Source organism: Vombatus ursinus, unplaced genomic scaffold (genome assembly GCF_900497805.2).
Source record: "Vombatus ursinus unplaced genomic scaffold, bare-nosed wombat genome assembly UNPS02014812.1, whole genome shotgun sequence".
In the NCBI taxonomy this organism is placed as follows: domain Eukaryota; kingdom Metazoa; phylum Chordata; class Mammalia; order Diprotodontia; family Vombatidae; genus Vombatus; species Vombatus ursinus.
The window spans coordinates 16,102,107-16,126,861 of NW_020954590.1; the positions used below are offsets into that span (position 1 = coordinate 16,102,107).

Consider the following 24,755-nt stretch of genomic DNA (forward strand, 5'->3'; position numbering starts at 1 on the left):
TTTCCAAAAGTATGTTGAATTTTACCATTTTGCATTTCATTTCCGGGACAAAAGTTCAGTCAATATTTTTGCATTGTCACTTGAAATCAATATATTTTTCATCCTTCATATTAGAATATTATTTCATTAATACGACAATAGTTCTTCCCTCATTCACCTATCAGTTCCCTAGTTGTTAATGTACACACAGAATCAAACAAAATGTTGCTGTTTTATTTAAGTAATTTGTTTAATTGACAATAATAACTCATTGTACTTTAATGAAAATTTGGTACACCTAAATCAAGTACTAAAAAGAACTTGGCACACTCGAACAAATACTTGCTTGCATTTTGGAAGGAATATGACCTCTTAGTGGATGGTGAAGAAAAAAATGGAGTTTTACAGGAAAGCTACAAGATTTCTGAAACTAAGCTGAAATATACCCACAAAAGCAAATCTCTAAAGAGATAGGATAAAAAACTAATGGAACTTGAAGCAATAAGTCAAGTGTCTCCCAAAACCCTCAGACATTAAAAAGTAAGGACTGGAAAAAAAAAGATGTCATTAAAATAAATAGGACAATATAACACTCTAGCAACTGCCCCACTTTGTTTTCCTCTTTTTCTTAAAAAAAAAAAAGAAAACAAAAGAAAATCTTAAACTTCCTTTCGAAAAAATTCTACTATGAGAAAACTGTCAGATCCATCAATATCTCATCCAGCTCAGCACTGCTATCTGTCAAACATCACTCAGGTATGAGATCACTATAATTGACATTATCCCACACAAAACTACTAAAACAAACTTCAGAATCCAAAATCTAAAGAAGAACCCAACAAAAAGAGATAGAATTCAATAAATGTGGCACAAAGACCAGAAACCACATGACAGATACAGAGAGATACTGATAGGTTTACCTAGACATCATGTCACTTATGTATGTATGACTTTGTTTGCAATGCAAGTGACACATTTTTCAATACATATCTTTAAAAAAAAAAAAGGAAATCAATGACCTGATGATGGTTGGGGCAGCAGCAGATGTGTTTAGATGTGGTTCCACACAGCCCAAGAAAACTCCAATGATGCTACAGATCAATATTATGCTTTGGGCCATGCCTAGCACAGGGCCAGGTTCCTCCTTCTCCTGCCCCAACATTATTATTACTTCTAAAGTTATGATGTGAAGAACACTTTTCTATCACTAAATCCAACCCACATGCCAAATCATAGCCTCAGGATCCATCATCCTGCCTGACACAGGTTGGCTCTGCTTAGACCTGGGCTTCCTTCTCTGGAGTCTCTCCCCCAAATGACTCACCAGCCTGATGAGTCTGCTTAGAAATTCGCACACAGCCTTCACAAACCCCATTCTTAAATCCTGCTATTGGAGGGTTTGGGGAAGGTAATGCCTTCCCTTCTCACAACCCTTCCAACTTCAGCCTTTTTTCTACATCTTACCCTGTCCTAAAGAAACTCCATTCCCTTCCCCTCCAAATCTTAGCTGCAGGGGAAGTCCTAACTTCCCTCCTCCCCAACATAATATCCCTTAAAAGTCTAAACTCCTTGAGACCAGGGATTATTTTAATTTATTACATTTGTGTCCCTTGGGTCCCAATGGCACAGTACTGGCACATAGGAGGTGTTTCATAAATGCCTATTCATTGATTAATTCTTTACCAATGTAATTCTCACAATAATCTAATTGGGTAGTTAAAAGGCAATGGGAGACCAAGACTGAAACCAAAAGCTTTACTGTGAGTTTAAAAGATAAACCATCTTCCTGCCTTAACCTCTGAACTAACTCTAACTTCCTGTTTAAGCTAAGTCACCAGCAAAACTTCTAAGAGTTTCCCCATATGTAAACACTGAGATAATGTTTCTTGGACTTTAATAATGAGCATGGCTTTTTGTTACCAGGCTCTTTCATCTTCAAAGTGCATGGCTTATAAAAAGAGTGAAAATAAGAAGTGTTGTGCAGATTAATTAATTAATACTTGTAAAGTACTTTGAAGATAGAAAGTGTTAAATGTTACCATTCTAATAACTTCACAAGTGTCAGGTTAACATTCAGGTTATTATTCCACACAAAATAAGCATTTGTCCTTTACACAGTTTCTAACATAGTGTTTATCACAGATTTTTCTATTTTGTTCTTACTTTTCATATGAAATGACTTTTAACTGACGAATGCCTGTTTTGTGACTAATAATAGACACATCAGCTTTAACATTTACAAAGTCCTTTACACTATCTCACTTGAGTCACCCAACAATCCTATTAGTACTACAGATATTATTGCCCCCATTTTACAGATGAGGAAACTGAGCCTCATAGAGGTTAAGTGACCTGCCTGTGATTATACACTTAATGAGTGTGAAAGGCAGGATTAGAGCTCTGGTCCAAATCTAAGAGGCTTCTATGAAGTGAGTTTATAAAGCTATAAACTCTGATGCTACTTGTTACAAGCAACAGTGAAACCCACCATTGTGTCTCACCTCCAGGCTTTCTATAAAACCTCGAAGGACCTTGCAAAGCTACCACCTCCACAGGACACTTGTCAAGTGTTAAATGTTAGACTTGCTTAGGTCCCACAAGGCTTGGGCAAAGTGATGGTCCTAATGGCTACTCCCCAGTTGTAGGCTGCCAACCTCTAGCATGGAGGAAGGAATAAAAGGTTACTGGGGAAAAGCAGTCACAAGGAAGTAGGTAATGGGAAGGTTTGGTAGAGAGTAACAGAGGGGAAACAATAAAAGAGGAACAGAAGATATTTAAGGGAGGTGGGAGAGAGTATAAAGAGACACAACAGGAAGATGGTGGGAGAGAGCCATGCAGGTGCAAATGCTGCCAAGTGATCCCACACCACTCTGCTGTTTAAGGACAAGCCCCCAATGCTACAGATCACTTGTGAGATATCACACCATGAGTGATATCACCAATCTGTCCATTTGGAGAGTTTTCCTGTGCAGTGCTGCAAGAGCACATGCAATCCCTCCTATCAGCATAACAGTGAATTGGGGGGAAAAAAATTATTTCTTACCAGTTTCCAATGAAACGAGGGTCATTCTGGTCAAGATGAACGGGCATTCTGGGATCAACATAAAAACCAATAAGAACTCCACCTAATAAATATCCTGCTGCAGGACCAAGTGCTCCCATGACATACATGATGGCTGAGAAAATAGAAGGGGAAAATCATGAACTACAGCGATTTATTTTGTGAAAGTTTTGCTACTTCTCTAAGTCAGCCAAAATTATAGCAGACATATGTCACCATCAGAGTCCGTGAGCCAGCAAAGGTCCTTCAATGACTGGCAGTCTGGAAGACTTTGACAGGTGTTAATACTTCTATTCTAAGCCTTATCCATTTATTTAACTAATGGCTGTTGTTCTCTTGGAAATCCTTAGGATATCAAGGGGATGGGGTGGGGACGGGGATAGCAATTAGTCAAAAAAAAAAAAAAAAAGACATCAACAAGGCATATTGACTACTTAGCCAAACCCAAAAAGTATCATTTTGAAAAGTATAGTATATAGCTAAGGACCCAAGTCCCAACATAAATACAATTTACTCATGGGCATTAGTCAGATCTTAATGTGAAACCTATGTAAGCATATGCTGAACATGTGACCAGTGCTAATTCCTACATGGTATAACACAGAGTAAGCTGGTTGCCTGACTTTATTCCTAAACCCTCCAAGGTTATTTGGTAAAAGGTAAGCATTCAAAAGCAACAGATAGGAAACAAAGACAAAGTGTAAGGAAGAAGGGAGACAGAGACAAGGGAAGGAAGAGAGAGAGAGTGAGTGAGAGAGAGAGAGAGAGAGAGAGAGAGAGAGAGAGAGGGGGGGGAAGAGAACACATACAGAGAGCAAAAGATAGAGAGAAAGAGAAACATTCAGAGACAAAAAAAGAGGAAAAATAAGTCACAAAGAAATGATATATTGTGATCACAGCCTCCCGTACAAATGTTGAGACAATTGGGAAGAGCATGTCAGACACAGAGCCTAAAATCTCTCTCCACTTCAAAACCCCTAGTACCTTACAGGCTATTTCAAAATCAAAGAAATCCTCAATAAGACATTTGGTTAATTGTTTATCATCAAATTATGCTTAAAAGAGATTACATCCCTAAAGGGGCTATATTGTTGTTGTTGTTTGCCCTTACTTCTTGAAGAGGACCAATGGCATCAGGAGGGTGATGTCTTGACTTGCAGGTGAATTGGATTTAAGTGAGCCAGACCTGTGCAAAGTCATCAGCCTCACTCTCTCCTCCAGGGTCATTGGAGTCCAATGACAAGATATAGGTCAGGACGACTACAGATGATCCTGGATGCAGTAGGAGACCTTGGACTTTTTAAGCTAAAGTCTTTCCCAGGTCTCAGTTTGTTTGAGGCAACAGCAAAGAGAATGAACTACGAACAGTGCTAATCCATTAACGCAACATGAAAACAATTGGAAAGATCCCTTGCCCTACTGAAAAAGGAACAACAGTATCCTCTTCTTTTAGAAAGTAAAGAATTTTTTAAATCATCATTTAGGTTGAAGTGGTTTTATATCAACAAGTTTTTTTAAAAAGTTTAATTAGCATGCTCTTTAAGTGTTATAATCAGGTTTGACCTTTTTTTCACTTATGGATTTAAAATATTAAATTCCTTGATGATCACAAAGAAACCTAGACAATCAATTCTTCCTCCACCATCCCCATGGCTTTTTTTTTCCTTTTAAAACTCCTTTACATTTTAGGAACATTCTTAACTTAGAATATGGTCTGGATGCTGATCAGAATTGTGTTTCTTAATTAGGAATTCATTCATTCATAAACATTGTTAAGCATCTATTGCGTGCAAAGCATTTTGTTAAATACTAGAGGAGATACAAAGATAACTAAAAAAGATGTAAAAGCTAACAAGCTAGACCAAAGATGACTTTAAATCCCTGAATAAACAAATTACTTTTCCTCTTTCCTGTAAGTAATGCTATTGCTACAGTGAGGCAAATGAATATGAGCAGAGTGACTGTGCATTTTCTTAAACATCTGCTTCTAAATAAGAGTTGACTAATCTTAAATCTCCAGTTACACATGCCTACAGTTGGCTAGGCAGCTCCATGGCACCTGTTCTCACTTCTTGCACTATTTCAAAAGAGAGAGAATCTTAAAGGAACATCTAATTGCACCAACCATGACTGAGCCATTAGACACTTGCCATTTTTAAACAGATGCTGAAGGGGCTGTGGAAGCAAAGTAGCAAGCATTTGATAGTCATTGTAAGCATTTTTATAAAAAAATTTTTTACAAATCAAAGCACTGGTTCAATAAATCCTTCCACCTCTTTTTTATTACCTGTTACAAATCAAGAACAGAAAGTCTGTTTTGTTATTAACTACAGAAATTCTTACATACAAGAAATAGAGGACTGAACATGCTATTTCACCAGTATATGAAACTCCTTGGTGAAGAAACTCCTTCTAAAATTCAGGTCACTACATTCTCTGCAATTTAAAGTCTTAGATAGTGGTCTAGAGCACCTGAGATTAAGTGATTTGCCCTAACTCCCACAGACGGTATGTGTCAGTGGAAAGACGTGAATTCAGGTTTTTCCAGCTCCAAGACTGGCACTCTACCCTTTTGGATAACATTTTAAAAAATCACAGGGCTCCGCTCTGATTCAGTATCCTAAAAAATACTTAATACATTAGAGCAGTAACTCGGTAAAGTAAATGCAAGTGCCTCCAACACTCAAAAGTCTTTCAGCGGCTCCCTCACTGACTATACAATAAAGTTTACGCTCCTTAGTCAGGCATTCAATAGGGTCCACAATTTGGACTTAAGCTACTGTTAAGGGAGCAGAGAGTGGTAGGAAAAGTACTGCACTAGGAATCAGAGGATGTGGGTTTGAAGCCTTTCTCTGCTCTCTGTTTTTTGGTGTAACCTTGGGCAAATCATTTAATCTGTTAGTTTCAGTTTCTCAGTCTCCAAAATCTGTCTCCCTGCCAGGGTTGTTGTGAAGATCAAATCAGATTATGTATATGATATGATAAATTGTTATATGAAAAGCACTACACAGATGTAAAATAGGGAGGCAGTATGAGCTGGGGTATGGGCAGATAGGCGGCTCAGTAGATAGAGTACCTGGCCTGGAGTCAGGAAGATCTGAGATTAAATTAGGCCACAGACACTAGCTGTGTGACCCTGGGCAAGTCACTTAATTCTACTTGCCTCAGTTCCTCATCTATAAAATGAGATGGAGAAGGAAAAGGCAAAGCACTTCAATATCTTTGCCAAGAAAACCCCAAATGGGTTCATGAAGAGTTGGACCTGACTGAACAACAAGATCTGGAGTAGTATTTCTTAACCCAAACTTTTTCTTGTTCTAGTCGTTCTTTTTTCCAGTTGTGTCCAGCTCTTTGCAACCCCATTTGAGGTTTTCTTGGCAAAGATACTGGAGTGGTTTGACATTTTCTTCTCCAGCTCATTTTACAGATGAGGAAACTGAGACAAACAGGATTAAGTGACTTGCCACATAGCTAGTAAGCCTTTGAGGCTGGATTTGAACTCAGGAAGATGAGTGTTCCTGACTCCAGGCCCAGCACTGAATCCACTGCACCACCTAACTGCCTTTAAACCAAGCTAGAACTGGCCAAAGACTTAAATGTTCTACTTCCCCAGTTTGCTTAGACCTTCACAATGATGGACGTTAAAAAACAAAGAAAAGGGACTAGTAGGGGAGATAGGGAAAGAAAGCAGCATGCAGGGAGAAAGAGGGGTCATACACTTGGAGACTGGCTGAACAAATTGTGATATATGAATATGTGAAATATTATTGAACCATATGAAAGGATCAGGTGGTTTCAGAGAATCTTGAATAGCATAAACTGATGCGAAGTAAAATGAGCAGAATCAGAAGAACTATTTATACATGGACAACACAGTAAAGAAAAAAAAAACTTTGAAAGACTTAAAAGCTCTGGTCAATGCAATGACCGAAAATATCTTCAGAGGACATATGAAGAAATATATTATCCATCTCCTTGACAGAGAGGTGATGGAGTCAAGGTGCAGAAAGAGACACGTATCTTTGGAGATTCATCTTGGTTTACAATGCTTATTTGCTACAAGGTTTTTTTCCTTCCTTTTCCCTATTTTTAATTAGGGGAGGGAAATTATGGGAGATGAAGAGTTAGCAATAGTGATGAAAAAAGAGAGAGCCATGGTAATATCTTTAAAATGCATAAAAAAAATGTAACAGAAGGAAGTTCAGAACAAAGCACAGATAAGCAGGACCATGTTGAAAATAATGGGTAAGATTTTTTATTGACTTTTTTAAAATGAAATGGAGATTCATGGTTACAGATGCAATCATCTTTCTTGTTCTGTAGTATATATGAAAATTATCTTTTTTGGTATTTAAGTTCAAAATTTTAAAAACTAAAAATAATACAAAAAAAAAACACAAATAAATCTGTGAAACAGTCCCTGATATGAAGGGCACTAGGGAGTAGGAAGAGAGTATTAAAAGTAACAAGCTATAAAATTTGGGAATAATACCTAAAAACAAAGCAAAAATGGCATAAATTACTACCTGTTGTTCATTTTCCAGAGTCTTCCAAGGACTGAAAAGGATCCTGCCAGTAAACCTGAAAGTTTTTCAGCACTCCACAAGGTTATCCTCCAAACTCAAAAATAAATCAAACATTTCTGCGATTCCCAATCAGGGTTTATAGATTTAGTGATTGATTGGTAAAAAGTACAATGGGGAGCCTTGTATAAAGTCTATTCTGGAGGTCAGGATTAATACCCACCTACATCAGTTCTACATCGGTTTTATTATAGGAAATTTTAAAAGTTTAAGTGGATATGATTTGGTTCTATACAAATACTAATCAACCAGGTTGTAATTGATATCTACTAAAGTGAAATATTCATAAATGTCTCCTGCAGTTTTATTCCTGATTTCCTAACCCAGACATCTCATACCCTCCAACTGAGAGCCTAACACATGGTAACTATGAGCAGAAATTGGAAGTTCAGCTGTAGTAGACACTTGAGTTCCATTTACATAAAGAATGGAAACTCACATGGAGTACACGACTATATTATCACTGTAAATAGGATCCACAGAATCATAAAGAGATGGAAAGGATCTCCGAAGTCATCTTCTAGTCCAACCAGTAGATGAGTAAGAATTCCCTTTACAACAAATGATCATCCAGCCTTTGATGGAAGACCTCTAGCGAAAGGGAACTGACAACCTCCTGAAGTAACTCATTTCACTTTTAGATGGCTCTCATGGATAAGATATTTCTCCTTTCATTTAACCTAAATTTGCCTCTACAAATTCCATACAATTCCTCTAGTTTGGCCGTCTGGGGCCAAAAAGAACCAGTCAAACCACTCTTCCTTCAAACTTGACCTTCACTTAACCTTCAAACACTTATATGCAGTTATCATGTCCCATTTCAATTTTCTTTTCTTCAGATTAAACATCTTTAGTTCCTTTGACTGATCCTTTCATATGCTGTAGATTCAAGGCACTTGACCATATTGGATGATCTCCAACTTATCAGTGTCCTTCCTAAAATTTGGTGCCCAAAACTGAAAACAATTCTCTGGATGGCATCTGACCAGCAAACTTCTATTAATATAGCCTAAAACTAAATTACTTTTTTTTTTTTTGCTAACACACTAAAGCTTAAGATCTATTACCTAAAATTACAAGTCCAAAAATTCATGTTCAAGTTAAGCTATCTATCTGGGACAAAGATAAGGAGACTAAAAAAAATAAGAACACATAATCATATGAAAAACTTATTTACAGACCTTTCCATGGTTAGAAAAGTTCATATTAAAAAACTACATAGGAAACAAAATATAATTCAAGAAAGCTCTGGCCTATCTTCTTTCATAGTTCTGTTCTTTTAACAATCCCTAATTTTTTTTTAATGTTAAATGAAAATATCTATTTGACACTTTGGAATCCCAGGGACATTATCTCCAAACCATTTTTAATGTCCTGGCAACAGCACAGTGCATTTAATCCATCTGTCATTCCTGATCTTGCATTAATTTCAGCACAAAGAAACACTGACAAAAGTCATTCTGAGAATTAATCTTCTAAACATACAAACACACACACACACAACACAGTTCCTTCTCTTGATTTTGCTATCAGTTGCTAATAGCACCATTAATTCTACCAGTCATTCATGTGTGAAACCTCAATGTCTTATTTGACTTAGTCTTATTTCTTCTCATTAATCAGTAAATTACATTAGTTCTTTTTAATGTTCCATGTCCATCCTCTCCTATCTATACTCATTGCCACCATTTTAACCTATAATTTCTTCATTTCCTGAGGCAGCATAGTATTAGATCTGAAATAAGGGAATATGAGTTCAAATCCTGCCTTAACCATTTATGACCTGTGTGACCTTGAGCAAGACTCTGTGACTCTCCAGGCTTCTGCTTCCTAATCTCTAAAGTGAGGAGGGAGTACTAAATGACCCCTAAAGAATCATAGAGGCAGTTAGGGGGTCAAAGTAGATGAATGTTGGGCCTAACATCAGGAGATCTGAGTTCAAAACCATCCTCAGACACTATCTCTGTGATCTTCAACAAGTCACTTAGCCTCCATCTGCCTCAATTTCCTCAATTGTAAAATGGGGATTATAATAGTATCTACCTCCTAGGACTGTTGTGGAAATCAAATGAGATCACATTTGTAAAGCACTTAGCATGGCACCTGGTATATTTTAAGCACTTAATAAATGCTTGTTCTCTTTCCCTTTCCAGATCTTTGTCTATTCTACTCCTATGAGTACGTGATCCTTCATAACCTAAATTAATACAATAATCTCCTAATGTATCTGGCCTCCACTATTTTCACGTATATGCTTCATCATTCAAAAACTGTCAATGCCTCCTCATCATCTACATGATAAATGCTAAATTTCATAACTTGCCGCTCAAAGGAAGAAAATAAGTATTTATCAAGCACCTACTATGTGCCCAGCACTGAACTAAGTCCTTTACAAACAGAACCTCATTTGATCAAAGCCCTCAAACCTTTCTGGCACTATCTAGCATTCCTTCCTTCACAAACACTCCAGTCCTGACAGTTTTTTCATTCACTGATAAATATGGCCGTGTGCATTTCAACTTCGACATCCTCTCTCCTTATCTGAATCTTACCCATCCTTCAAGGCTCCTCCATGAATAAAGTCTTTTCCTGAAAGCTAGATTTCTTTCTTATCTGAACTCAGTAGCATCTTTTATCTGTACCATTCAGAAGACCCAGAAAAGAAAATTCCTGTTACCAAAGTCTTTGGCACTGTCAAATGATTCAATATCTGAAAGCGATGTGGTTTTATTAACGGAAATGACAATAAAAAACATTCATTATCCTCTGAACCCTAAGGACTACTGGGCCTTTCCACATGACTTAGAGCTGAATCCTCCTATATATATTGTCTTTCCCATTAGAATGTGAGCTCCTTGAGAAACAGGGACCATATTCCTTTTCTATTTATATCCTGTGCTTAATGCAGTACACTGTGCATGGTAAAGGCTTAATAAATGCTTTTTCATTCATTTGTTAAACAAGTAGTATCATATAATTATACACCTTTTCGGTCAACTAGATTATGAACTCCTTGAGAACAAGAACCATTTCAGAAATACCTGGAAAGACTTGTATTAATTGATGCAAAGTGAAATGAGCAGAAAACAAAAGAACAATTTATACAACAAAAATATTGTAAAGATAATCAACTCTGAAAGACTTAGGAACTCTGATCAACACAATAAGCAACCACAATCCCAAAAAACTCATGATGAAACATGCTTCCCACCTCCAAAGAGAGAACTCAGAATACAAATGAAACATATTTTCTTTTCTTTTTCTTTTCTTTCTTTTTCTGTATTTTTACATGGCTAATACAGGAATTATTTTGCATGTCTAGGTATATATTTATGAGTTTTGTTTTTCTCATCTTTTCAATGGGTACAGGAGAGGGAAAGGGAAGGGAGAGAACACAGAACTGAAAATAAAATAGAATTTGAAAAGAAAAGAGAAATTTAGGGTAGACAAATCATAAAACAACTAAAGAGAGAATGCTATCTAACTTTATGCACTTTTAAAATATTTTTGAAAATCTTGTTCTAAATGATGTATTATCTACTTAGTTTTAGTAATTAAAATAAGTTTTTTTTAAAGAGAGAGCAAGAACCATGAATTAGACTTTTATGTAAATTTATACAGCCCCTTGATCTCTCAAGGGTCCAGCTCTCTTGCTCAGTGACTGAACACAAACTAGCCTACTACTAGCTGGAGCCAGACTCCAGACCATGCTTCAGCCTCACACTCCATCCATCCATGCATCCACCAGACTATCTTGCCATCTGCTCCTTCTGAGTTCTCTCTCTTTCTATCTCTTGCTCTGGGTACAGAAAACAAATCAATAGTACCACTGCTTCTGGGAAGAATGTGCCAATTCACTGCCCAAATATACTCACCCATCCCTAACTCCCCATGCTCCACATCACTTCCTTGGCCATCACCCCTCTACAGGTATTATCTTGCTCTATGAGGGCAAGGACTGTCTATCTTCTTGTATTTGTTTCCCCAGTGTTTACCACAATGCCTGGGATATACTAAGCAATTGAAAATACTTTTTATTTTGTTCATTCATTTGATTTAAGAGTAAATCTTTCTTATATGAAGCTACTGAATATGGTGCAATATCAGCACATTTTTCTAAAAGAATAGAACAGAGCAGAGTACATTTCTAGACTTTAGCATTTGCCTAGTATTCCTCCCATGGGAAACCATAAGTATCTGTGGTAAAGGTCAGCCCAATGCCAACTACTCTTCTTGTTCAAAATTAGCTCCTTCCTGTTAATGTTACTAGTGAAGTTATAAATAAGAATGGAAAATTCACTGAGTTGCTCAGTATTTGGAAGTCATCACTACCTTCTAAAACTACAGTATCCTGGCTATTCCGTCTTGACTCCATAGATTACTCCCTTCCAAATAAGTCAGACAAGGGGCAGCTAGGTGGTGCAGTGGATAGAGCACTGGCCCTGGAGTCAGAAGGACCTGATTCCAAAACCCGTCTCAGACCAGACATTTGACACTTACTAGCTGTGTGACCCTGGGCGAGTCACTTAACCCCAATTGCCTTGCCTCCCCCAAAAAAAAATTTAAAAAGTTATCGTATAAGTCAAACCAAAAGTCCTCAAGAAGTCTTTTCTGACTATTCCCCATGCCCCCCAAACCCCCCATTTTGTATAAACTGTTTTACTAATTATTATCACTAAAATGATATTCTCTAAACTTATCATTCCATCTCCTCTTCCATGACTTCACATAGGCTGTCCCCTCATACCTGGAATGCATTCCCTCCTTTCCTCTACCTCTTAGAATCCTTAGCTTTCTTCAACCTGGGGTGCCACCTTCTATACAAAGTCTTTCCCGACTTCTGTGCCCCAGTTGTGACTGCTTTCTCCCACCTCAAATTACCACAAGTTTACATGTCTCTATATAGATCATATTCCCCAATGGAATGCAAAGATCCTTGAGGGCAGGGACTGCTCTAACTATTGTCCCTCTATGCCCAGCACCCAGTAGAAAGCTTAACAAATCATAGACATGTAATAAATGTTTGTTAAACTGAACTGAATAATGACCAGGACATATATACATAGTATAAACAGATTCAGATTATGTAAATCTATTAACACATATTATCTACAACAGTAGAGGTAGTTCATATAGCCTAGAAGACATATGTCTATATGATTATGACAAGATCACTAGATTGAAATTAGGTATCTTTTATAAAACTCTTTAAAAGCAGTTTTACTCTAAAAGGAAAAATATTCAAGTAAAGGAAGGAAATCAGGTTAGCCTGAATGAAGAAAAATTTCCCTGATGGATCAAGTTTTAAAATGTGAAATATCTGAAAACAACCTGGTCACTTACGAATAGCAACTGTGAATTTTTCAAATTTGTAGGACATTATACTGAAATTCCATTTATGCTTCCCAAACTTACATAAAAAATGCTGGGGAAAGATCATTTGGATCTCACAATTAGTAAATAGTCATACAAATGACTAGATATAAAAGCCCAGAGTATTTAAGAATAAAAAAGTTAGACCAATCTTAGAAGCGGCAAGTTTGCAAGGAAACCAACATTTTCATAAATGTTAAAGATAGATCTCACAGCAAACTTTGTTTTTTCAAACTACTAATGGCCCATGCCATGAGAAGCATCATTTGGGGGTATAGTCAAGATGGCAGAATTAAAGGAAACATTTTTGCATATCTATCCAACACACCTCCCCTCCACAATGTTCCAGATAAACTTCTAATTCACTGTGACTCATTTTTCCAGCCTAGGACACCTTAAGTAGATAGACAAAGAGGCCTGCTAACACTGGGGCAGAGGCTGGCATGGACCTCACAAGCAACCACTGACAGAAAGGAGGCCAAGAAAGGACAGTGGGGTGGGAAATACTGGGATAAAAAGAGATATAAGGGAATCCCTGAACTAGCACTGGGTGCAGGAACAGGTCACCCATTACCTAGTTTTGGGTCACAGATTCAAGGCTGGGAAGAGCAGGAGGCATAGCTGAATACTGAGTAAGGAATAAATTGCAAAAACATAATTTTGAGCACAGACACATAAAAATGACTCAGTTCTGTCCTTTAGCTGATCACATAAGGCTGCAGTTGAACACCCAGGGCAAAGGTCCTCAGGCAAAGGAGAGCCAGGAGTTCAGTTGTTTGGAACCTGCAGAAACTCCTAGTGAGCTAACTGATTCCTACCTCAGTCTACTGAAACTCAACCACACACAAGCCAACAAACTCAAACATGTATTGGGAACCATCAGAACTCAGACCAAGAGAACAATGAACAAATCTTTCCTGGGATCAGATCACTTGGGGAATCATGAAAACTTGCAAACTCCCACCCTAAGCTATTCAACAGAACGGTTTAAAAGAACAGAAGTTCACCACAGACATGCCCTTCTGAAGTGTGAAGAAACCATCACTAACATAACCAAAAGAAAAAGAACCCAACCATAAAGAGATACTATGGTGATAGAGAAGTTCAGTACACAAATACAGAGGATGACAATGACTTAAAAATATTTACAGGAAAAGCTTCAACAAAAAAATGCAGATTTGATACAAGTCAATAAGAATTCCTAGAAGAGTTTGGAGAAAGTTAAGAAAAAGACCAAAAATATTTTTTAAACCAAATGAAAAGAATTGAGGGGAAAATGGGGAAAAGAAATAAGCTATGCAGAAAGATATAAAAAAAGAATTAATAACTTGGTTTTTTAAAAAAGCTATAAAATCTGGCAGAACAAATGAAAAGAAAAAGAAAAGCTTTAAATTCTTAAAAATTAGAATTGGCTAAATGGAAGCTAATGACTCCTTGAGACATCAAGAAATATTAAAACAAAGTTAAAAGACAGAAAAATAGAAGAAAGTGTGAAATATCTCACAGGAAAAACAAGTGACCTGGAAAATAAGTGAGTAGAGATAATTTAAGAATCATTGGATTACCTAAAAGACATGGAAAAAATTTAAGAGCCTATACATGATATTTCAAGAAATAATAAAAGAAAACTACATAGGTATCTTGGAACCAGAGGAGAAAGAAGAAATTGAAAAATCCACTGGTCACCTCCTGAAAGAAACTCCAAAATGAAAACTTCCAGGAATATTACATCCAAAATCTAGAACTTCCAGGTCAAGGAAAAAACACTGCAAACATCCAAAAATAAAGAATTCAGGTACTATGGAGCCACAGTGAGAATCTTACAAGATTTAGCAGCCACCACTCTAAAGGAATGGAGATCTTAGAACAAAATATTCCAGAAGGCAAAAGATCTAGGATTACAATCAAGAATAAACTACCCAGGGGCAGCTAGATGGTGCAGTGCATAGAGTTCCAGCCTTGGAGTCAGAAGGACCTGAGTTTAAATCTGACCTCAGACACTTGAGACTTACTAGCTGTGTGTCCCTGGGCAAGTGACTTAACCCCCATTGCCTCACCAAAAAAAAAAAAAAAAACAAGCAAACAAACAAAAAAGAATAAACTACTCAGCAAAATTGAGTATAATCCTACCAGGGAAAAAATGGACCTTTACTGAAATCAAGAATTTTCAAGCATTCTTGATGAAAAGACCAGAGCTAAGTAGAAAATTTGACATTCAAATACAGAATTCAAGAAGCATAAAAAGGCAAATATGAATGAGAAACCATAAGAGACTAAACAAGATTAAACTGTTTATGTTCTTATATGGGGAGATGATATTTGTAACCCTTCAGAACTTTATCATCATAAGTGGTCTTAGAGTCTTTTACATAAAATTTCTGCACAAACAAAACCAATGCAGCTAAAATTAAAAGGAGAGAAGGAAACTGGGGGGTGGGAGGTGAAGTCTCTGTAGCAAAAGGCTCTGATAAAGGTTTCATTTCTAAGATAAGGAATTGAGTCAAATTCACAAGGCTATGAGCCATACCCCAGTTGAAAAATGACCAAAAGATATGAATGGATAGCTTTCAGAGGAAGAAATCCAAGCTATCAATAGCCATATGAAAAAATACTCTAAATCACTAATAATTAAAGAAATTCATATTAAAACAACTTTGAAGTACCACTTCATATCTATCAAATTGGCTAAAAGGACAAAAAAAGGAATATGGCAAATGCAAGAGGGTCTGTGGGAAAGCAAGTACAGTAATATACTGTTGGATCTGTGAAGTAATCTAATCATTCCAAAAAGCAATTTGTAACTATGTCCAAAAATCCAAGTAAATTGTGTATATACTGACCCAGTAATGCTGCTACTAGGTATATACCCCAAAGAAACCAAAGAAAGAGGAAAAGGACATATGTGTGTGTGTGTGTGTGTGTGTGTGTGTGTGTGTGTGTGTATGGATACTGAGGAAATGTCCATCAATAGGGAAATGGCCAAACAAGTTATGGTATACAAATGTGATGGAATACTATTATGCTCTAAGAAATTATGAAAGGGATGGTTCTGAGAAATCTGGTTAAACTTATATGAACTGATACAAAGTGAATTAAGTGGAACCAGGAAAACAATTAATATGGTATCAGGAACCAACTTTGAAAGACTCAAAGATAATCAACTTTGAAAGACTTAGTAACTCTGATCAATACAGTGACCAACCACCCTTTTCTCCCTTTCTCTCTTTCTGTCAGAGAGGGATGGCTAATGCAGGAATTTGTTTTGTATGACTATATATATTTGTAACGAGTTTTTTTTTGCCTTCTCAATAGGCGGAGAGGGAGGAGAGAGAAAATTTGGAACTAAAAATAAAATAAAAGTTAATTTTAAAATGAGAGAAGCACTTGATCAGCTAACAAGCATTTATTAAGTACCTACTGTGTGTGTGTCTGTGTGTGTGTGTCTGTGTGTGTGTGTACCAGGTAATAGGTATATACACATGCATGCACACACACATATATACCCATACATACCATGTATGTATGTATGTGTATGTGTGTATATATACATATCCATATCTCTATATATGTATATGCATGCACACGTGCACACACACACACAAACACACACACACCCCAACTAATAGGCTACATACCGGGAATACAAAGTGATGTCTAGGTGGTGAAATGGATTAACACACTAAACTTGGATTAAGAAAGCCCTGAGTTCAAATCCACCTTCAGGTAATATTAGCTATGTAACCTTGGGCAAGTTACTTAACCTCTCTAAGCTTGATTTCCTCATCTGTAAAATGGGGATTATAATAGCACCTATCTCACAAAGCTGTTGTGAGGATCAGATGAGATAATATAAAAAGATATTAGTACTTGGAAACCTTAGTGCTATATAAATGTTAGCTATTCCTATTAATTGTTAGCATCATTATGACCTTGGCAAAAATGGTAGAAATAAAGGGAAATGTAAGTGGATAGGTACCTTGGGATACATAGTAACCATCAAGTTGCCTTCATTTAACTCTTGAGATTGAACTGCCTGAGTAAAGCATACTTTTTTCACTTCATTTTTCTTGCTTTTTTTTGTTTCTGTCTTTGCAACACAGCTAATATGGAAATGTGTTTTGCATGACATGTATAATTGCTATCATATTGATTTCCTTCTCAATGGGTGGGGGAAGGACAGGAGGGAGAGAGTTTGGACCTCAAAAAAAATGTAAATGAATGTTAATAATAAAGAAAAAAAGAACTGATCTGCCCAAGAACCCACATGTACAGTTCATAGCTCTCATAGTTTACCTAAGCTCTAGGATACAGATTTGGCAAGGGCAGTGAAATCATCTGAAAAACCTTCTAGAAAATCCTTTTTCATAAAGAATGATCAGTCAAACCATAAAATTGGACTTTGCTTCAAAAGATATTTTAGAGCTATTGATGGTTACTAATCTATTAAACTCACAACAAGAAAAAAAAAAGTCCTGGCTATAGTCTTTAAGGTACAGGAAGAAGGATGAAGGCAGTGGGGATAGAACAGGAAAAGCCAAATCTTTCATGGTAACAGATGGGCCCATAAACCCCGAAGAAATAACTCAAATGTTGAAAAAGCATCAAAATGTCTTTGAAGTTATAGGCAGAATCAGTCATTCTAGTAACTGGATGATAAACGGATGAGCTTCAAGTTGCTGTTCCAGCATCTTAGAATTCAAGTTTCCATTCTACTTACTGGAGTATTTCAAGGATCCATGATTTCATTGCTGTTGGCACGCTCCCGACCAAATCAATTCAACAAAGACATATTAAATGTCTATTATGAGAAAGACATTGTGATACCTACCAGGGCTACAAAGACAAAAACAAAATAGTCTGTATGCTTGAGGAGTTCACATTCTGCTAGAAGAATATATAATGTGCCCCTAAAAAGTAAATACAATGTAACATCAAATAATTTTCAAGAGGGAAAAAATAAGAACAGCTTGGAGAGAGGAAGAAACCTCATAGAAGGGACACCTGAGCTGTGCTTTTAGGAAGGCAAGAGATGCTATCAGACACAGAATGCATTCCAGACCACGGGGAAAGTCTGTGCACAGAAATAAGGCAAAAGATGGAAAATCAAGGATGGAAACAGCTAGCAGACCAATATGGCTAGAATGGTGCCAATGAAGACTGGGACATTTTCTGTAACACCTTAATAAACAGTTTCATATATACTATATCCCCCCAAAATGTTTTGCCTCATGGCCATTCTTACATTGATGTCTCTTCTGCAACTTAGTTAGTTTGGTATTTACAGAAGGTAGATGGAGCAGTAGTAGGTAAAGCACTGAACTTGAGTCAGAAAGACCTGAGTTCAAATCTGGTCTGTGTGACCCTGGGCCAGTTACTTACTTTCTGTCAGCCTCAGTTTACTCAACTCTAAAATGGGGATAATAGCAGCATCTACCTTACAGAGCTGTTGTAAAGCTTAAATGAGATAACTCATATAAAGAGCTTCACAAATTTTAAAAAAACTATATAAAAACTAACTTTTTTAAAACTAGTTTTTTATAAAAAACACACTTTTATTGTATATATATATATATATATATATATGTTTATACATGTGTGTGTGTGGGTGTGTGTGTATAAGTCTTTTGTAGCATGATAAAACCTGCCAATACTTGCGGCCAAGATACATGGCCTTCAAAAACCTCCAAGAGGGGCAGCTAGGTAGCGCAGTGGATAGAGCACCAGCCTTGGAGTCAAGAGGATCTGAGTTCAAATCTGACTTCAGACACTTGATGTTTACTAACTGTGTGACCCTGGGCAAGTCACCTAAGCCCACTGCCTAGCCAAAAAAAAAAAAAAAACATCCAAGAGCCACCTCCACACTATGATGAAGTTTTAAAATAGGACCTTTGTGGATATTCCATTCTCATATTACCTAATGATAAGCTGCAGTAAGAATGACAGCAAAATGTTTGTTGTCTGAAAAAGACAGATTCTAAATATGTTTTATAATATTTACTTCAGCAGTCATACTGAAGACCAAAAAATGTATACCAGCTGTTGGGTGCACATATGTTCCCTGGAAAGCATACAGCTCTGCCAAGAAATACTTTCAATAGGTAAAGCAATACACATTCTGCCACAAGCCCAAGGAGCTGACTGCCAGAAACTGAAACACTGGCCAGCCAGTTTCCATGGGAAAGATCCAAGACCAAAGCAAAGCTCTGCTACAACCTGAAAATCTCTTCTCTCAGCAACAAAGTGAATGAGATAGCAAAACATAAGGTAAAACGGTGTTAGAACTCTTTGTCATCTGTTCATTTTTAGATTTTTACTGATTATAAACACTACAAAACCTTTGGTTCAAATATTTTTCCAACCAGTTCAATTCAACAAAGTACTATTACATGCCTGATGTTAATGAGCCACTAGACTAGGTGGTGGAAATATCTACTATGGGAAGGGGCTGTGATTTAACCAGCAAAAGAAAACACCTAAGTTCTAATATCTATAAAGATTTTTTTTTCAACTAACAAATCATAAAATTCAGAAAGGGAGCCTTGCTTCAAAAGCTATAGTCAAAGCTATTGACAGAGGCAAGATCAATCCTTGGGAGTTGCCTAAGACCTATAAAGGTAGAAGTTAAGTGATTCACCCAGGGTCACCCAGGTAGAGCTGGGATTTTAATCCTTTTCTTCTGTCTGCTAGTTCACATATTTGTAAATGTGCCTTCCCCCTATAGAAAGAATCTTTTCCCCATTCTGAACCCCCAAGAATGGGTATCCACTATTCTGGTCCACCACAAGGTAACTTCCAGGTCAAGCTTCTAGTCAAACATGACTCATCAGTAGATTGAGTCCCCCAGTTGGCTACTAAGCCAAAATGCTGTGGATCTACTAAAGAAGTGACTTGCCCTCAATCTCTTTCTTCTTTCTGGCTTCAGAGCACAAAGCTGACTGTAAACTATCTCGTGAACATGACAGGGAAAAGATATCTGCTCTATCTCCCACCTGGCCCCAAGCCATGAACACATGCCATGCCTAAGTAAGCCAGTATTGAGATGGGGCCATCTCATTTTTGTGTCCTCTTTCCTTTAGGACAGCATCTCATTGCTCTAAATCATCCAGAATGAGTCATTTAACCTGTCTGGGACTCAGTTTCCTCATCTACAAATAGACCTATTTCCTCCAAACCTAAAATACTGAGATTCATGCTGTCCTAAGAGTTAGAATCAGAAGGGATTGTAGAAATCATTTAATCTAACACCTTCAATTTACAGAGGAGGAAACTATGATCTAGAGAAGTGAAATTATTTACTCAAAGTCACAACAGACTATGCAAAGTAGTAAATAGAGAGAGCTGTCCTCAAAGCTAGAAAGATTTGGGTTCAAATTCTACCTATGACGAATACTAGCTGAACTAATGATAACCTCTTAGTGCTCTAGGCCAGTGGTGTCAAATTCAAATAAAAAGGGAGGGCCCTAAAACATACATAAGGATCTCTGCTGGGTACATATTGACTTAGAAAACTACATATTAACATTTTGTTGTTGTTCAGTCACGTCTGACTCTATGTGACCCTATGGATTTTGTCCATGGAGTTTTCTTGGCAGATACTGGAGTAGTTTGCCATTTCCTTCTTCAGTGTGTCCCCATTTTATAGATGAGGAACTGAGGCAAATAGGGGTTAGGTGACTTGCCCAGGGTCACATAGCTAGTAAATGTCTGAGGCCAGTTTGAACTCAGATCTCCTTGACTCCAGGCCCGATGTTCTATCCACTACACACCTAGCTGCCCCTCACCAACTAGTATATTAACATTACCTATGTTTTATTCCATTTTTATTTATTTTGTTAAATATTTCCCAAGTACATTGTGATATGGTTCAGCCACTGGGTGTTGTGTGCCCACAGGGCACCCCATTTGACACCTTTAGTCTAGGTGCTCTCTAAGGAAATAAACTGCAGAGATGTCAAAGTGAATTGTTAGGGAGAGTTTCTTCATCAGTTTAAGATTGAATTTAAAGCCCTAGAAATCTTTCGCAGAGCTGTATTTCCATATAGAAGTCCAGGAATATAATTAGGCACACAGGAAAGACAATGATCCTATGCTTAACTTTGTCTCTGTGCTTTCTCTCCTCACTTCACACAGCTAAAAGGAGAAAGGGGATTTTGGAATGGGGAACCTGATGAAACCTAAAAAGCCAGGGGGTGAGCAATTATTGAGCAAGTAGTCCTTAAATGGATGATGAATAGGAAAAACCTAGCCTTCAGAGATTAAAATTGTATACAGAATGCTCATCACAAGCAAAATTGAAGCCATCTACAGAGACTCAAGCATCAGAGAAGAAAGTTTAGCTTAGAAGATAAACTTGAACCTGAGAGTGCTAGCTGTGTACCTTTAAGTGTCTGTGTTCTTTGTTCTAAAGAGCTCGACACCTAAGGAAAAGAATTTGCTATTGAAGATGAGAGGCCTCATAGCTAATATTTTGAAGGGAATGAGACACATCACTCCATAAGGGAAAAAGACCAAAAAAAAGTTTTTCCAAGGCAAGACTTTTGAAGGTTCATGGCTCAGGGGCTACTTTTTTAAAAAGGAGAGGTGGCTCTGGATTTGATGTAAAAGAGCACAGAGAAACCACATGCCCATTCTTCTCATGAAAATGAAATAGTGTTATAGCTGAGTATTCAGCTGAAGCCAGAAACTCAAAGCAGAGGATAACTTCTTAGCCATGTGCCTTCTGAGGCCATACTTGACTATAGTTGGCAGACACTCCATCTAACCAGGAGAAACCAATAGAGAGCAGGCCTATGAGGAACAGTCCAAAGACCCCAGCAAAAGGCATCAGCAATCCTGCAATGTTACTATACACATTTCCTATGTATATGCCTTTCTATGTGTGTTGTGTGTGTATATATGGATGTGTGTATGTATATATGTATGTATATGTATATATGTATACAAATACACAAACACATATACTCTCCACTTTTCTCATTGATGGTATACATATCTGCAGTAGGATATGCCCCAAGTTTGTGTCGGAAATGTTTTATTCCTAATGTTCTTACTATAATGTTTCATCAAATGCCTTTATCTTGTATCCTCTGACTGATTATTAAAGGAAAGTCCATTGCTGGGGGCTCATGAACTATGGTTTCAGTGACTGAGCACCTGGAACCTAGGGGAACTTCTTCTGGGAAATCCACACTCTGAGGAGGGACACACTTCCAAACGTTACATCAGTGATAAAATCATAGGTTATAGAAACAATTCAGTGAAGATAATCCTAGACAACTTTTAATGAAGTAAACTAGTGTTGGCCTCAGTCTTCTCAAACACAAAATGAGGGAATTGAAGTTATGATCGCTAATATTTTTGAGCTATGATTTCAAATGTTTTTGTTTAAAAATTCACGATTTTCAAAAACTTTAAGTTCTAGTACTTGACATATGTACTTTCCCAAATCTACATTTAGTTTCTCCCCCAGGAACAGAAACAAAAATGCTATATAGCTTCATTTGCGAAGCTAATAAGGCTACAGTGACATCTATTGTGTGAAGAATAAGTCTCAGCAAACAACAGGGAACTGGAAATTGCTTCAGAGACATTTTTCTCAGTGACTTTTCCAATCTCAGGCCCTTGAAAATTGACATTCACAATCTAGTACAATATATGACTGGAAAGAGAATGAAGATGATTTTTAATAAAGATCATTTCCAAATTTCCAAAATTATTTAAAACAAAGTATACACTTCAACATATTTTGACAGTCATTCAATAATACATAATTATAAATAACTACTCAATTATAGATACCGAAAATAACTAATCTAACAATGTATGGGATCTCATTCTAAAATAACGCAGATCCAAATGTATTTTTGTCTGGAACATAAATGTAACAAAAACCTAGTATTTAAGCTCAAAGAGGAAAAAGAGTAGGTAAATTCAAAAATTTTGGTCCACATGCTCATATAACTTATTTATGGAGGAAAATTTAGGGATCCTGATTTCCTTAAATTTACATAATATTGTAATATTAATTGCTTCACAGATTGATAGGTTAGCAATGAGGCATAAGGGAGAGAACTCTAAACTTAGATTCTAAAAGAGCTTAGTCTAAATTCAGGCTCTAACACATACGTTCCCAAAGTGGGCCATACCGCCCCCTAGGGAGCACTGTAACGATGGGGGGGGCACAGTAGAAGCCACAGGTACAATTGGGGAGCACTGAATAAAAATAAGGGGATGGTGAAACCATAAGGAAAAAATAGAAGAAAATTTTGAAAAACCATTTGTACATGTTTCATCTGTTGTGTAACAGAGTTAAAACCATAGTGATTACATTATTTTCCAAATAAACACACAAAATGCAAGTTATAACTGATCAGTGATCAAGTCCACCGACAGGTCTTAACAAGCAAGTGTTGTCAGGCGAGTGTGTAGTTCATCATCAGGAAATCCAGCATGCATTGGCAGGAATATGTGCATGTAATGATTTGTTTACAATATGATACTATTCGGTTACATGATGCAATATTGTGTCATCAAAATTTCAATGCAGGAAAAAAACCCACAAATTTACAATAAATTATTAAACTTAAGATGCATCATATTTTTTGAAATATTCTATACATTTTTGAAATGATGCAAATTTCAAAAAAACATTAAAAGGTTAAAGAAAGTAGATTGGGGGCAGGGAAGGATTGAGTAAATTTTTTTTATATTTCTTTTTTTTTAATTTATTTTGATTTAGCAATAATTACTTCCATATGCTTTTGAGTTTAAAATTTTTCTCCCCCTTCCTCCCCACCACACTCCCCAAGACGGTGCACAATCTGATATAGGCTATACATTTACATTCATATTAAACGTATTTTCACATTAGTGATGTTGTAAGTAAAAATTAGAACCAATACGAGGAACCATCAGAAAGAGGAAACAAAACTTAACAGAAGAGAAGAAAGAAAAAAAAATAGCAATTCAACTTCCATAGTTCTTTCTTTGGATGTGGATAGCATTTTCCATCACAAGACCTCTGGAGATGTCTTAGATCCTTGTATTGCTGGGAAGAGTTAAGTTTATCAATATTAGTCATCACACAACGTGGCTGTTATTGTGTACAACGTTCTCTTGGTTCTGCTCACTTCACTCAGCATCAGACTATACAGGTCTTTCCAGGTTTTTCTGAAGTCAGCCTGTTCATCATTTCTTATAGCACAGTAGTATTCCATCACATTCATATGCCACAACTTGCTTAGCCATTCCCCAATTGATGGGCATCCTCTCAATTTCCAATTCTTTGCCACCACAAAAAGAGCTGCTATAAATATTTTTGTACATGTGGGTCTTTTTCCCATTTGTATTATCTCTTTGGGATATAGCCCTAGAAGTGCTATTGCTGGGTCAAAGGGTATGCACATTTTTATAGCCCTTTGGGCATAAATTCTAAATTGCTCTCCAAGATGATTGGATCATTTCACAACTCTACCAACAATGCATTAATGTTCCAATTTTCCTACATCTGCTCCAACATTCATCATTTTCCTGTTTTGTCATGTTGGCCAATCTGATAGGTGTTATGTGGTACCTCAGAATTGTTTTGATTTGCATTTCTCTAATCAAGAGTGATTTAGAGCATTTTTTCATGTGACTATAGATGGCTTTAATTTCTCAATCTGAGAACTGTCTGTTCATATCCTTTGATCATTTATCAATTGGGGAATGGCTTGTATTCTTATAAATTTGACTTAATTCTCTATATATTTTAGAAATAA

At 36.9% G+C, this 24,755-nt stretch overlaps 1 protein-coding gene across 2 annotated transcripts in view; it reads right to left on the reverse strand.

The window, feature by feature from the left end:
• LOC114053871 (solute carrier organic anion transporter family member 5A1-like) overlaps nt 1-24,755 on the reverse strand; it is a 190,847-nt gene that overhangs the window by 127,647 nt on the left and 38,445 nt on the right. For both annotated transcript variants that reach the window (XM_027876976.1, XM_027876975.1), the window contains exon 2: nt 3,023-3,155. In XM_027876976.1, coding sequence (XP_027732777.1) covers nt 3,023-3,155 — 133 coding nt within the window. The remainder of the gene's footprint in view (nt 1-3,022; nt 3,156-24,755) is intronic.